We start from the raw sequence: 13,655 nt of genomic DNA on the forward strand, positions 1-13,655 counted from the left end.
CTCCGCGTCCCCGCGTTGTCATGGTACCGCGCCGTTCCTCCGCCGCCGGGTTCCGGCCGCGCCGCGCCCGCGCTCGGCCGTTCCGGTGGCGGGCCGGCCCCCGCCATGGCGCTGGCCGGGCAGCGCGACGCGCCCGAGCCGCCGGACTTCGGCATCCTGAAGCGGCTGGCGCAGGACCAGCTCGTCTACCTGCTGGAGCAGGTCCGGGGCCGCCCGGGGCGGGCAGCGCGCGGCGGGGCGGGCGCGGGGAGCCGCGGCACCGGCGCTGGGGCGGGCGCGGGAGGGACCGGGCCGGGCAGCCGCTGAGTGCCGGCCCGTGCCCGCCCGCCCGCAGCTCCCCGGGAGGAAGGACCTGTTCATCGAGGCCGACCTGATGAGCCCCCTGGACCGCATCGCCAACGTGTCCATCCTGAAGGTACCGCGGGTCCGCTCGGGCCGGCCCTGCCCGCGCCCGCCCGCGCCCACCCGCGCCTGTCCCCGCAGCAGCACGACGTGGACAAGCTGTACAAGGTGGAGACCCGGCCGGGCCCCGGCGCCAGCGACCAGTGAGTGCCCCTGGGGCGGGCCGGGCCGGGCTGGGCAGGGCAGGGCGGCCCCGCGGCCCGGCCCGGCTCCAGCGGCCCCTCCGTGCCGCAGGTTCTGCTTCCTGGTGCGGCCGCGGGTCCGGACCATGCGCTTCATCGCCGGTGAGTGCGGCCCTTCGGCCGGGGCCGCCGCCGTGCCCGGCCCGGCCCGAGGGGCGCCGGGCGAGCCCCGCTGCCGGCTGTGCCCTGAGCCCCGGTGAGCGGGCCGTGCCAGCCCGGGGAGCGGCGCCTGGCGGGTGGGCAGCTGTGCAGGGGCTCTGCGGGGTCTCCACAGATATTGTCAACGCCGACAAGATGTCGGGGAGGAGCAGGAAGTACAAGATCATCTTCAGCCCCCAGAAGGTCAGTGGGAGCCGCAGTGTTCCCCCGTCACTCTGTGCCTGCCCAGCCTTTTTGCCTTCCACCCGTTCTGTAGGCACCAAAACCGTTTGTTTGTAACCCAGAAAAGCTTAAGTAAGCCCAAGTGTTGTGACACCTGGGAAGGCGCTGGGCCCCTCCTGCTCAGAGCCTGCCTGGCCCTGAGGGTCTCCCCTTCCCTTGCAGTTCTACGCTTGCGAGATGGTGCTGGAGGAAGAGGGGGTCTTTGGTGGTGAGTGGGCTGCAGTGCTGCCTCGGGGTAGCTGACACCACAAGATCCCAGTTAAATCCCAGTGCTGGGATCCCCGTGTGGGCAGGGGCAGGAGGGTGGGCAGGGAACACGGGTTCTCTCGAGGCTGGCTGCTGCCCTGCAGGGAGAAGTGTGCCCACACAGCATCAGCCCCTCTCTTCTGCCCGAGGAGAGGAGAGAGGGTCCTGCCACCCATCCTGTCTGAAGCTCCACAGGCCCTGTTTTGGGGCTTCTGTGATTTCTGGGGTGCTTCCTGCCCAGGGCTGCATAACTGTTCCTGTCCCTGTTCCGGACACAGATGTCACCTGTGACGAATGGTCCTTCTACCTGCTGCCCCTGGATGAGGACATCATTAGCATGGAGCTGCCCGAGTTCTTCCGTGACTACTTCCTGGTCAGTGGGACGTTGTGCTGGGGTGACAGCCCATCCCGTGCCCGTGCCTCACTGGGGCTGGGGACAAGCTGCTGCCAGGGAGGAGGCGTGTGGTGCCCTGCTCAGCCCTCAGCCTGCACCACGGGCCCCGTGCACTCCCCAGGGGCAGCTTCTGTGGGGCAGTGGCTGCTGGGCCCTGAGCTGGCCGAGCAGCTTTGGGGCAGTTCCTGCTGTGCCTGGGATGAAGCTCCCAGCTCTGTGCCCAGCCCCAGCTGTGGCAGTCCTTGCCAGCCAGCTGCCCACACTCACTGCCTGGTCCCGCAGGAGGGAGATCACCGCTGGATCAACCCCGTCGCCAGAGCCCTGCAGTTGCTGAGCTCCCTTTACGGCCCCTTTGGGAGGACGTACGGCATCGGCCGCTGTGCTAAGGTGTGGCTGGCACCGGGGGTCCCCTGGACCCCATCAGCCACAGGGCAGCACACCACAGAGGTGTCGCTGCGCTGTGCCTCCTCCTGGGCAGGCTTTTGGGGGTCCTGTATGCCAAGGTGGGCAGCGGAGGGGCTCACTGGGGTGTGGTGGAGCCCCCGTGCCCCGAGGCACGGAGCATTTGTGCCTGACCTTGGCTGTCAGCCCTGCTGTGTGCCAGGGCCCTTGGTGGGAGCCCGGGGCTGCTCCCTGCCCTGGCACCCTCTGCCCCTCACAGATGAGCTACGAGCTGTGGCGGGACTTGGAGGAAGAGAGCGAGAGCGAAGGCCAGGGCAGGAAGCCCGAGATTGGACACGTCTTCCTCATGGACAGAGGTGGGCTGAGGCAAGGGCAGCGGCCAGGGCTGCGCTGTGGGTGCAGGGAAGGCTGTGTGGGGCGGCAGGAGGAGCGGGAGGGCAACCTGGCTCTGGCTCTCCCCGCAGACACCGACTACGTGACAGCGCTCTGCTCCCAAGTGGTCTACGAGGGGCTGGTGGACGACACCTTCCGCATCAAGTGTGGTACGTGACTCGGGGAGGGCGGCGGCAGCAGGGGCTCTGTGCTCACAGCAGGGCAGTGCAGGGCTCTGCAATCGGGGCTCTGCACTCACAGCAGGGCAGTGCAGGACTCTGCACTCACAGCTCAGGGCTCTGCACTCGGGGCTCTGCACCCCCAGCTCAGGGCTCTGTGCTCAGAGCAGGGCAGCACGGGGCTCTGCACTCGGGGCTCTGCACTCGGGGCTCTGTGCTCACAGCAGGGCAGCACGGGGCTCTGCACTTGGGGCTCTGTGCTCGCAGCTCAGGGCTCTGCACTCGGGGCTCTGCGCTCACCTGGCCAGCGTTTGCAGGGTTTGTGCCTGGCATTGTCCGGCACCGTGCTGTTGGCACAGGGGCAGTCCCAGCGTGGGGTGCTGCTGGAGGTCATCCACAGAGAGTCCTCGCTTTGACCAAGCGACTGGGCTGGCACCCCCTGTCTCTGCTGCCTCTTACAGCAGGGCTCGTGCACGTGGGACAAAGCAGCTCTCCACTTTTCCCTGCAGGCAGTGTGGATTTTGGGCCAGATGTCACCTCTTCTGACAAGAGTATTAAAGTGCTGCTCAATTCCCAGGACAAAGTGAGTCCTCACAAGCCTCGGGAGTCCCCTTGGTGGGAGGAGGCACAGTGGAGCATTCCCTCCCCTAAGCTTGAGCAGTTGGGGGCTGCTCGGAGCATGGGTTCAGGCACAGAGACCAGAGAAACCTGGTGCAGCTCCACTCTGAACCTGCCAGAGTCGCTGCACGTAGGGCTGTGTCACAAATGAGTGTTTTAAGGTCACTGAAGGAATCCCCAGCAAAGGCATCTGTAAAAACAGGTTTAATGTAAAAGCTGCAGTATGACAAAATTAATTGGCAAAGTTCTAAATGGTTAAAGCACACGGATAAAAAGAAAAAAAAAATTATAAATCAATGAATCAAAACCAAAATCAACCCAAAAATATCTACATGGAGGTGGAGGCGGGGAATGAGGGGGGAATCAAAAGAATAGAAAAGGAATACAGAAGACCCTCCTGTTGAGTCACGGGGTTCATAGTTATTTTCCATCCTGGCCACAATTCAGGTTGTATTTTACTATGGAATTTGACAATTAAAATATTACCCCACTTGGGTTTTTAGTGAGGTTACAAAAATAATTTTCCCAGGCTGTTCCTTAAAAAGCAGGAGCTGGTTAGACAGTGGTAGTTCCTAGGAAGAGAGAGTGTTTCTGCTGAGCTGGGAGGACCCAGGCCATCAGGGCTGATCCCTGAGGAGCATGTCTCAGATCACCTGTGGCCGGGCTCAGAGGGACACGCTGGCACTGCTGTGCTGCCAGGCAGGGCTCTGGGGCACGGGGTGGCACGTGGCCGTGGGTTGTGGGAGCGTTGGCTCTGTCTGCAGGGCTGCAGCTGGCCGGGCCCTGGCAGCTGTGGTGCTTCCACAGGTGTTCAGCCAGATCCGGAATGAGCACTTCTCCCGCGTGTTTGGCTTCCTGAGCCAGAAGTCGCGGAACCTGCAGGCGCAGTACGACGTGAGTGTCCCCGGCACGCGCGTGGCACCGTCCCTCACAGCCTGGCCCTGGCCGCCACCCCCTGCTCTCCCTCCCGCAGCGGCGCCGGGGCATGGACATCAAGCAGATGAAGGACTTCGTGTCTCAGGAGCTGAAGGGACTGAAGCAGGAGCATCGCCTGCTGAGCCTGCGTAGGAACCTGGGCAGGGGGCCCTCGGCTGTTCCGCACGTGCCGGAGCTGCGGGGAAAGCAAGGGCTTGGGGGTCCTGGATGGGCCCAGCAGGGCAGGGCAGGGGCTGTTGGCGTGTGCTAATAGTGCCTGCAGAGCCCTTTCCCCTCCAAAGCTTCTCTGTCTCTTGGCTGTGTAGATATTGGTGCCTGTGAGTCTATCATGAAAAAGAAAACCAAGCAGGACTTCCAAGAGACCATCAAAGCTGAACACTGTGAGTGCTGCTCCATCTGTGCCTACCCCAACCCCAGTCTGACCCACAGCCTCGCTTGCCCCAGGCCCAGGCAGCCTCATGCCTGGGCGTTCCCTGCCTGGCCACATCCCCCCAGTCCCTTCTGGGGTTGTCTCAAGATCCTCGGTAGGGCCAGGCTGCGCTCTCTGAGAGAGAACATGTGCTGGGGTGGGGGCCCCATTCCCTGGGGTGTTGCGGGGGCAGCAGAGCCCACAGCCCAGCTCAGCGGGCTGGCAAGAGCCCTGGGGTGATGCTGTCTGTGCCCCTGCCGCAGCGCTGCTGGAGGGCTTTGATGTCCGTGAGAGCACCAGCTTCATCGAGGAGCACATTGACCGGCAGGTGAGAGCACGGGGGTGCCCGCTCAGCCGCCCCGCCCTGCCCCGCTGACCCCCACTCCCCACAGGTGTCCCCCGTCGAGAGCCTGCGCCTCATGTGCCTCCTGTCCATCACAGAGAACGGTGAGTGCCCGCTCTGCTGGGCCAGCAGGGCCACCGAGCCCAGCCCGGGCACGGGGCTCACCTGGTGCTCCCCACAGGTCTCATCCCCAAGGACTACCGCTCCCTGAAAACCCAGTACCTGCAGGTGAGGGCCGGGAGTCACTGCTGGGCAAGGGCAGGGTCCCCTCCCTGCGCTCCTGGGGCTGGGCATTGCCTACACGGCCCTTCTGAGCCCCAGCACGCCTGGGTGTCTCTGCAGGACAGACCCTGCCTGCACGGGCCCTTCTGAGCCCCAGCTCCACCTGCCCCTGCGCTGTGCTTGCTGGGGGCTCTGAGCACAGAGGGGCTCTGTCACAGTGTCCCCTGTGCCTTGCCGCAGAGGGCACAGCCCGTCTGCTCCCCGTGCTGGCAGATGGGCCCACGCTGACGCTGCTGCCCCGTTCACAGAGCTACGGGCCCGAGCACTTGCTGACCTTCCACAACCTCAAGCGCATCGGGCTGCTGACCGAGCAGTCAGCTGGGGAGACCCTGACAGCCGTGGAGAGCAAAGTCAGCAAGCTGGTGACAGACCGTGCTGCAGGTGAGCCTGCCCCGTGTCCCTGGGGGCCTGGGAAGGGCAGCTGCTGGCCCAGAGCTGGCTGGAGGCACGTGGCAAGCGCTGGTGCTGCAGGCAGGGCAGTGGGCTCTGCTGTGGGGGCACCGGGGCTGACAGCCACCACAGCCATTCTCCAGAGCACACAGCTCTGCACACCTCTGCCAGCCTGGGCTGGGATCGAGGCAGAGCCTCTCAAGGTGTTTCTCCTTGACATGTTTTCCAGGAAAGATCACAGATGCATTCAATTCTTTGGCCAGGAAGAGTAATTTCCGAGCCATAAGCAAGAAGCTGGGGTTGGTACGTACTCAAGGGGTGCTGGCTGGCCGCAGTGCCCACAGAGCAGAGAGCTCTGCTGGCCCGTGCCCAGGCAGCAGGCTTGGCACCGCAGGGGGACACAGCTCAGGGCCAGAGCTGCTGCAGCTGCTCCAGGCGGCCTGCGGGCTTCTCCTGGGGGCTGGGGGCCACTGCCAGCTTTCCTGCCCTCTGTGCTTCCCCCACTCTGCGCTGGTCCTGCGCCCTGTGAGTGTGGTGCAGCGCTGGGGCTTTCCCTGCCCCCTTCAGACACAGCAGTGGCACTGGGCAGGCAGCCCCGTGTCCTCCATCCTGAGGCAGAGGTCCTAGGCTGCTGGCAAGGTGACGTTTCTGGGGCATTTCAGGGACATTTCTGTCCCTGGCCCCTGCTGCACAGCCCACCCAGGCCATGTTGGTGGTGGGGCAGGAGGTGGGGACAGAGCCGTGCTCCAAGCATCTCTCTCCTCACCCCTGCACCTCTGAGGGGCAGTGAGGCCCCAGGCAGCCTGGTCCTGTACCCGTGGTGTCCCCTGTCACCGCAGATCCCTCGGCTGGATGGCGAGTATGACCTCAAAACGCCTCGGGACATGGCCTATGTTTTTGGCGGGGCCTACGTGCCCCTGAGCTGCAAGATCATCGAGCAGGTGAGTCCATGTGCCGTGGGCACATCCCACAGCCCTGCCTCGTCCGGGGAGCGCAGCAGGGCGCTGCCCAGGGCCGGGGCGATGGTGCCGCTGCTCCGAGCGCTGAGCCGTGCTCAGACCCGGCCTGGGCCTGCCCTGACCCGCAGGTGCTGGAGCGCCGGGGCTGGCAGGGCCTGGAGGAGGTGGTGCGGCTGCTCAACGGCAACGAGTTCTGCGTCTCAGGTACTGGGGGGCCGGGGCGGCGGGGCCTGCAGCCGGCACGGCCTACAGTGCTCTGTGTGCCCTTGCAGACAGCGCTGCGGGGGACAGCCCGGCCGGCGAGTCCCAGCGTGTTGTCCTCGCCGTCTTCCTGGGCGGCTGCACCTTCTCGGAGATCGCGGCGCTGCGCTTCCTGGGGAAGGAGAGAGGTAGGGCGGCCTGGGGAGGGCGGGGAGCGGGCAGGAGCCACGCAGCTCGAAGCCAGGCGGGCTGTGCGCTCTGCTCTGCCCAGCGAGCGGAGCCCACGGGCCGGCTGTGCCGGTGCCGCCCGCAGCGCTGCCGGGACACCGATGCGCCTTCCCCGCAGGGTACAAGTTCATCTTCCTGACCACGGCCATCACCAACAGCGCCCGCATGATGGAGGCCGCGATCGAGGCCAAGGCCTGAGTCCCGCGGGCAGCGCGCCAGTAAAGATCCGTGCTGACACCGACCCGGCCTGCGGCTGTCTGTGTGCGGCCGGGCGCTGCGGGACCGGGGCAGCCCTGAGCGGGACGGGCCCGGTGCCGGTCGGGGCGCGGGGACGCGCAGGGAGCTCCGGGGACGCGCGGGCCCCGCCCGGGCATGCGCAAAGGGCTCCCGGGGACGCGCGGGCCCCGCCCGGGCGCGGTCACGGTGCACTGCCGAATGCGGGCGCGCGGGGGCGCCGTTACCCGCGCAGCAGGCGGCGGCGGTCTCGCTGCGGATTGGTTGGAAGCGCCCGAGGCTCTGCGCTACCATTGGCTTGGGGCTGGGCGGGGGCGCGGCCCGGTTGGCGGTTGTGGGCGGGGCCGCGGCGGCGCGGCAGCCAATCAGCGCGGGCGGGGGGAGTTCGAATCGGCGGAGCGGCGGCGATGGAGCGCGGAGCGACCAGGAAAAGGTGCGGGACCGGGACCGGGGAACCGGGACCGGGCAACGGGACCGGGGGACAGGGACCGGGGAACGGGAACGGGGAACCGCGGGGAGCCGGGCTACGGGCACGGCTGGTGCAAGCGCTGCGAGCCGGGCCCGGCGGGACGGGCGGTGGCTCTCGGGCCCCGAGCCGCTGCCGCCGCTGACGGCCCGCGGTGCCCAGTGAGGTGCTGGCGGCCGAGGCCGTGTCCTGCCTGAACCGGGCCATGGCGGCGCTGCGGGACATCTGGGAAGAGATCGGCATTCCCGAGGAGCAGCGCCTGGAGCGCACGGACGTGGTCCGGAAGCACATCAAGGTGAGCGCGGCGGCACCGGTTCTGTTGAGCTGCGCAGCGGCAGCCCGGGACCCGCCCAGCGCGGGGCCGGCTCTGCTGGAGCACCGGGGGTCCCCGCCCCGTGCAGCCCCGTCCTGCTGGGCTCCCCGCAGCCCCCTCGGGCCAGCCGTGGGTGTCCGGCGGCGGTCCTGCTGCCCTGCCCCTGACCGCACCTGTGCCGCAGAGTCTCCTGGACATGATGGTGGCGGAGGAGGAAAGCCTGAAGGAGCGGCTGCTGAAGAGCATCGCCTTGTGTCGGAAGGAGCTGGACACCCTGTGCAGGGAGCTCCAGCTGGGCCCCTTTGAGGTGAGCTCTGGGACCCTGGCGTCCTTCTGGCAGCGCTGCTGCTGCCTGGCCTCTGCCTAGGTGTCCCAAGAGGCCAGAGCTTAGAAGCCAAATCTCCATCCCAAACTGGTTTTCTGGGTGCTTGGTAGAGCCGAGGGTTTTGTGGCTCCTCACAGGCCAGCATTGGTAGGGGGTTGTGTGGTGTTCTGTGTGGTGTTCTCCAGCACCCTATTTTGTGTGTTGCTGGTGCTCATCCTGAGGAGCATCTCACTCAAACCCAGGCCTGGCGGCCCCGCCCCAGGCTTTGCACAAAAACCTGAAGCATAAGGCAGGTGTGGGAGAAGTCTGGAACAGAGCTGATTTCTGGCCCCTTGCAGACAGAGGAGGAAAGCACCATCCTGCAGATGGAGAAGAACCTGCGCACGTGTGTGGAGGTGCTGCAGAAGCAGAAGCGGGACCGCAAGCAGGAGCTGAAGGCCCTGCAGGAGCAGGACCGAGCCCTGTGTGACATCCTGTGCACAGCCCTGTTCACCATCGACACCGGCAGTGTGCCCAGCCTGGAGGACCTGGACCGCTACCGGCGCCACGTGGCCTCCCTCAACACCCTGAAGGTGAGCCTGCAGGGTCAGGGGGGCCTGAGGGGCTCACAAGGGGCCCCTGGTTCCTGACACCGCCCTCGCCCCCAGGAGCAAAGGCGGGAAGAATTTGTCACCAACAAGCATCAGATCATTCTGCTCATGGAGGAGCTGGACCACACCCCAGACACCAGCTTTGAGCGGGACGTGGTGTGTGAGGATGAGGAGGCGTTCTGCCTGTCCCAGGACAACATCGTGGCCCTGCAGACGCTGCTGCAGCAGGTCTGTTGTGTTCTGAGGCAGCGCTGTGGCTGCTGCCGTGCTGTAAGAGCAGGCGCTGGGCTCTGGCCAGGCTGTGTGTCCGCACACGGCACTCGGGAGCTCTGGTGTGCCGGCCCCACGGGCGCAGCGGGCTCCGGCTGCGCTGATCCCCGCTCCCTCTCGTGCAGCTGGAAGCCCGGCGGGCCCTGAACGAGGCGGTGTGCGCGGAGCTGCGTGCCAGGATCCTCGCGCTCTGGGAAAGGCTGCAGATCCCCGAGGAGGAGAGACAGTCCTCGGCCGTGCACCTGGCCGGGTCCAGGGCCCGGACCAAGAGAGCTGTAAGAGCCCTGCTGTGCTCACGGAGGGAGGGCTGGGGGCAGCAGCTCTGGGGATCTCATGCTCCTGCTTGCTCAGTGACACCAAATTCTGGCCAAATTCTGGCTGCTTGGAGGGAGGCGCTGGAGGTTGGTGCTGGCAGCTGCCTCGTTCTAGAGAGCGGCTCACGCAGAAGATGAGCCCTGTTCTCCCCTCTTCCTCCCTGACCTGCGCTCTGCTCCCGGGGCAGTTGCAGCAGGAGGTTGACCGTCTGGAGGAGCTGAAGCTGCAGAACATGAAGTCCGTCATCCACGCCATCCGGGCAGAGCTGGCTGACTACTGGGACAAATGCTTCTACAGCCAAGAGCAGAGGGAAAGGTTCAGCCCCTTCTATGATGGTGGGTGCTGGCTGGCCAGGCAGATCTGGGGAGGGATCCAGGGGTTCCAGCAGCCCCCTGACCCGGCTGTTGTGCCCCTCCAGAGGATTACTCAGAGAGCCTGCTGGAGCTGCATGACGCTGAGGTGGGCAAGATGAAGATCTACTACGAAACACACAAAGATCTGTTTGAGGCTGTTCAGAAGTGGCAGGAGAACTGGCAGCTGTTCCTGGAGCTGGAGGTATTGTCCAGGCTGGAGCATGTGGGGTCATGGCTCAGCGTGTACCTCTGCTCCCATGGGAGAGCGCTCTGGGAAGGAGCAGGGAGCCACTGGGAAGTCGTGGTGGGCCAGTGCAGGGATGAGGTGCTGTGTTTTGAGCACTGGGGTGTTTGTGCAGGGCTGGCTCCTCTGGGGCCTTCACCATGTGTGGCTGAGGGGATTGGGTGGTGTGTTTGTGTCGCTCCTGACCACCCTTCTCTACCAGAGTAAAGCAAGTGACCCCAGCCGCTTCACCAATCGAGGAGGAAACCTTCTGAAGGAGGAGAAGCAGCGAGCAAAGCTGCAGAAGACGCTGTCTAGGGTAGGTCCAGCCCTGGGGAAGGACCTGTGGTCCCACTGACACAGAAAAAGGGATCCTTGGGTGTGGGGACACCTGTGTTCAGGGCAGCCCCTACACTGCCCTCATGTCCTGATCAGCTGCAGGAGGAGCTGGAGAGGAAGGTCCAGACCTGGGAGCAGGAGTTCAAGGGAGCTTTCCTGGTGAAGGGGCAGCAGTTCATGGAGTATGTGTCAGAGCAGTGGCAGCAGTACCGTCTAGAGAAGGAGAAGGAGAAGCAGGAGCGGGTGAGTGCAGAGCTGAGCACGCTGGCTTCTGCCTGGGAGTGTCCCTGGCTCCTGCCTAAGAACACCAGCCTAGGGGTGTCCCTGCTGGGCCCCAGCCACTGCCCTGAGCTCTGCCTGCTCATTCCCAGCTTGAAAACTGCAGGCAGTGGGGCTGGTGCCCGTTGCTGTCACATCTGCGTGGGCCAAGCCCCTTTCTGGCCCCAGCTGTGCCAGAGGTGACACTTGGCTCTGGATATCTGTAAATCTCTGATGAAGTTGCTGCTGTGTGGCTGTGCTGGGCTGCCAGCAGGGCAGTGCCCACAGGCAGTGTCACACAGACACACCAGCTCCGTGGTGCTCAGGTGTGTCAGTGCAGCTGTGTCCCACAGCACCTGAAGAAGAGCCGGGAAATGGAGGCAGAGATGCTCTACGGCAGCGCCCCACGGACGCCCATCAAGCGGCGCATGCTCAGCCCCCACACCCCCGCCAAAGCAAGCAAGGTAAAATGGCCCTGCAGAGCAGGGGCCTGCCTGGAGCCAATCTCTCCCTGGGCTGGAGCCGAGCTCTCCCTGCCTGGAGCACAGCCCTGGGCTGGAGCACAGCCCTGGGCTGGCTGGGGCCTGCCTGGAGCCAATCCCTCCCTGGGCTAGAGCATGGCCCTGGGCTGGCCTTGGCCCCGGGGAGGGGCCGGGCACTGCAGCCCCGTGGGAAGATGTCCTGTGTGACGCGTGCCCTGCTTTCTCCTCAGCTGCACGGCACCTTCAGCGCCAGCACCACATCCAACAGCACTGTTCGCTCAGCCTTCGGGGGAGCCGTCTCCCACTCGCCCACGACTCGGTTGCCACCCTCTGGGAAGAAGGTGAGTCCCTGCCTGGGGCTGGGCTGGAAGGGACAGGTGAGCTGAGGTGGTGCAGCTCCTCTTGCTATCCCCCCATGGTGCACTGCCTCCCCTGCTGAGCCCGTGTTTGTCTGCATTCTGCTCTGTGGGGCTACTGCCGTCCTGCTGGGGTGTTTCTGGGACCTGAGGGAGGCCTGAGCATCCTTGTCCAATGAGGCCTCCCTGCCTAGGAGCTGGAACGAGATGGGCGTTGAAGTCCCTTCCCACCCACATCATTGCAGGAGTCTGTCATTGTGTGCTGAATGTTTCAGGGGCCAGAATTGGACCCCAGAGTCTGGAGAGCTCCTGGAGCCTGGCACTGCTCTGGCTCCTCAGAGTGATGGGTACCAAAGCTACCACAGCTCTCCTGCCTCTGCTCAATTCCTGCATCCCTTAACTGTCCCCAAACTCTCCCCACAGTTCAGCCGGGCCCGGACCCCCACCCGCACGGCAGTGAAGCCCCCCCGACGCAGGCTGAGGGAGCAGAACAAGGAGAACATGTCTCAGCTGGACGGAACCACCCTGAGCGGTGGGTGCACCCCCAGAGCCCCTGCCCAGCGTAACCACAGCGTTAGTTCTGTTGCCAGCACCTATTCTGAGTTTGCGGTAATTCACCTCTTCTAACCCACCCCCACTGCACAGCACAGGACCTCTGCTCCCCCGTGTCCCCCCGTGTCCCCCGGTGTCCTCTCTCGGGGTGGCTGCTCCTGCCCCTGTCTGTGACTCCCATAGAGAACTCCAAACTGAGTTTGGAGCTGGTGGCAGAGGGCCCTGAGCAGCCATGGGGACAGGCCACCAGCCCTGGGCAGGGACAGCTCCAGGGCACAGCCCCGAGGGTGGAGTGAGCAGAGGCTCAAGGGGGGCTGCTTTCCTCTCTCAGGGTGGGGGACCATGGGGGGCCCTGGACAGCCTCTGTCCTCCCATCAGGCTGGGCTGAGCCAGAGATTTACCACTGTGTGGCGCTACCACAAGTTTTTTACCCTTTACACATTTTAGTAAAGGAAGGCATTAATGTTAATTGGCTACAAGCTCCCATAGATAGCTCACATATTAATTTGTATTCCATCTCCTTTTGGCTTGCCTCTGTCTGTCCGCACTGAACTGAGGCAGCAGCGCCCTCCCTTCTCTCATCCCTCTCCTTTCCCCACTTCTTGTTTCCACAGCGCCAACTTTCAAAGGCTTCCAGCTTTGAAAGCACCTCCCATGTTCTCAACTCCACCACCAACAATGCCGCGTGGTGAGGCCCTGCTCCGGCAGCAGTGCAGGGCCTGCAGCACCGCCCGCTCCCGGACAACCCTCCCCTCCGCTGCTGCTTTAGAAATGTGCTTTTATTTAAAAAAAACGTCTAGATGTTGTGAATAAAGTCCTTGTACAGCCCCAGGTTCTGATCGGGGACCCGGCACGGGGCGCGGTGGGAGGGGCGGGGCGGGGCCAGCAGCCTCAGCCAATCAGAAGCGGGGCTCAGCGCGCAGATTTTTCTGGCCAAGTCCGGCAGCCGCAATCTGCATCCTGATTGGCCAAATAAACTGGAAACCGCGGCCTGATTGGCTAAGGGAGCTGGCGCTCCAGCCGCGGTGATTGGCCAGACAAGGAGCTGTCCCAATCACTTCCTGACTGGCTAAAGAACCCCCTGAACTTTCAGTGCTCAGCCGGATTGGCTGAAACCGCAGCCCCAATCCGAATCCTGAGTGGCTGAAACAAACCAGAGCGCGCATGGAGCTGTGTTCTGATTGGCCGAGCGCTGATGCAGCACCAGCGCAGTGCCCGGATCCCCATCCCGCTTCCCTCCGCAGTGCCCGCGGTACCGCACGGCCCGGGACACCTGCGGGCCCCGGCGGTCCCAGCTCCCCATCCTTCCTTCCCTCCTTCCCTCACACTGCCCGTGGGACCGCACGGCCCGGGAGACCTCCGGGCCCCGGCGGTCCCAGCTCCGCCATCCCTCCTTCCCTCACACTGCCCGTGGGACCGCACGGCCCGCGGCACCTCCGGGCTCAGGTGGGGTCCCCGGCTCCAGCTGTGTATCCCAGCCCCTCACAAGTTCCTCTGCACCCCCAAAGGAGCAGAACCGGCCTCAGTTCTGTGCCAGCATCTCAGTTCTGCCAAACATCCCTGAGTGACCACCGTGGTCACACAAAGCCGCCCCAGGATGGCTTCACCAGAGCCAGGTGTGCTGGAACATGTCTCGCACACACCAACACTGCAGC

At 64.7% G+C, this 13,655-nt stretch overlaps 2 protein-coding genes across 5 annotated transcripts; both read left to right on the plus strand.

The window, feature by feature from the left end:
• The first annotated feature begins 18 nt into the window (after window positions 1–18).
• VPS33B (VPS33B late endosome and lysosome associated) lies at window positions 19–7,165 on the plus strand. Of its 2 annotated transcripts, none has more exons than XM_030281543.4 (23): window positions 19–201; window positions 335–415; window positions 487–545; window positions 637–686; window positions 859–926; window positions 1,128–1,173; window positions 1,490–1,584; window positions 1,888–1,992; window positions 2,267–2,363; window positions 2,472–2,549; window positions 3,068–3,141; window positions 3,984–4,070; window positions 4,150–4,240; window positions 4,418–4,492; window positions 4,785–4,849; window positions 4,914–4,968; window positions 5,046–5,092; window positions 5,395–5,527; window positions 5,766–5,839; window positions 6,376–6,477; window positions 6,624–6,699; window positions 6,768–6,884; window positions 7,043–7,165. In XM_030281543.4, the coding sequence occupies exons 1-23, from the start codon at window positions 106–108 to the stop codon at window positions 7,120–7,122; spliced, it is 1,851 nt and encodes a 616-aa protein (XP_030137403.4). In that variant the 5' UTR covers window positions 19–105; the 3' UTR covers window positions 7,123–7,165. The 2 variants fall into 2 exon arrangements, with proteins under 2 accessions (XP_030137403.4, XP_030137402.4); XM_030281542.4 differs by having other exon boundaries at window positions 20–201; window positions 484–545.
• Window positions 7,166–7,299: 134 nt separating this feature from the next.
• PRC1 (protein regulator of cytokinesis 1) lies at window positions 7,300–12,831 on the plus strand. 3 transcript variants are annotated; one of them, XM_030281544.4, is made up of 14 exons: window positions 7,300–7,591; window positions 7,787–7,919; window positions 8,122–8,244; window positions 8,601–8,834; window positions 8,910–9,080; window positions 9,248–9,397; window positions 9,625–9,772; window positions 9,856–9,992; window positions 10,237–10,332; window positions 10,449–10,595; window positions 10,964–11,074; window positions 11,323–11,433; window positions 11,872–12,057; window positions 12,615–12,831. In XM_030281544.4, the coding sequence occupies exons 1-14, from the start codon at window positions 7,566–7,568 to the stop codon at window positions 12,690–12,692; spliced, it is 1,851 nt and encodes a 616-aa protein (XP_030137404.4). In that variant the 5' UTR covers window positions 7,300–7,565; the 3' UTR covers window positions 12,693–12,831. The 3 variants fall into 3 exon arrangements, with proteins under 3 accessions (XP_030137404.4, XP_030137405.4, XP_030137406.4); XM_030281545.4 differs by having other exon boundaries at window positions 11,872–12,021; XM_030281546.4 differs by having other exon boundaries at window positions 11,872–11,980.
• The last annotated feature ends 824 nt before the right edge of the window (window positions 12,832–13,655 follow it).

The sequence above is a fragment of the Taeniopygia guttata genome, chromosome 10, assembly GCF_048771995.1.
Source record: "Taeniopygia guttata chromosome 10, bTaeGut7.mat, whole genome shotgun sequence".
NCBI classification, from domain to species: Eukaryota; Metazoa; Chordata; class Aves; order Passeriformes; family Estrildidae; genus Taeniopygia; species Taeniopygia guttata.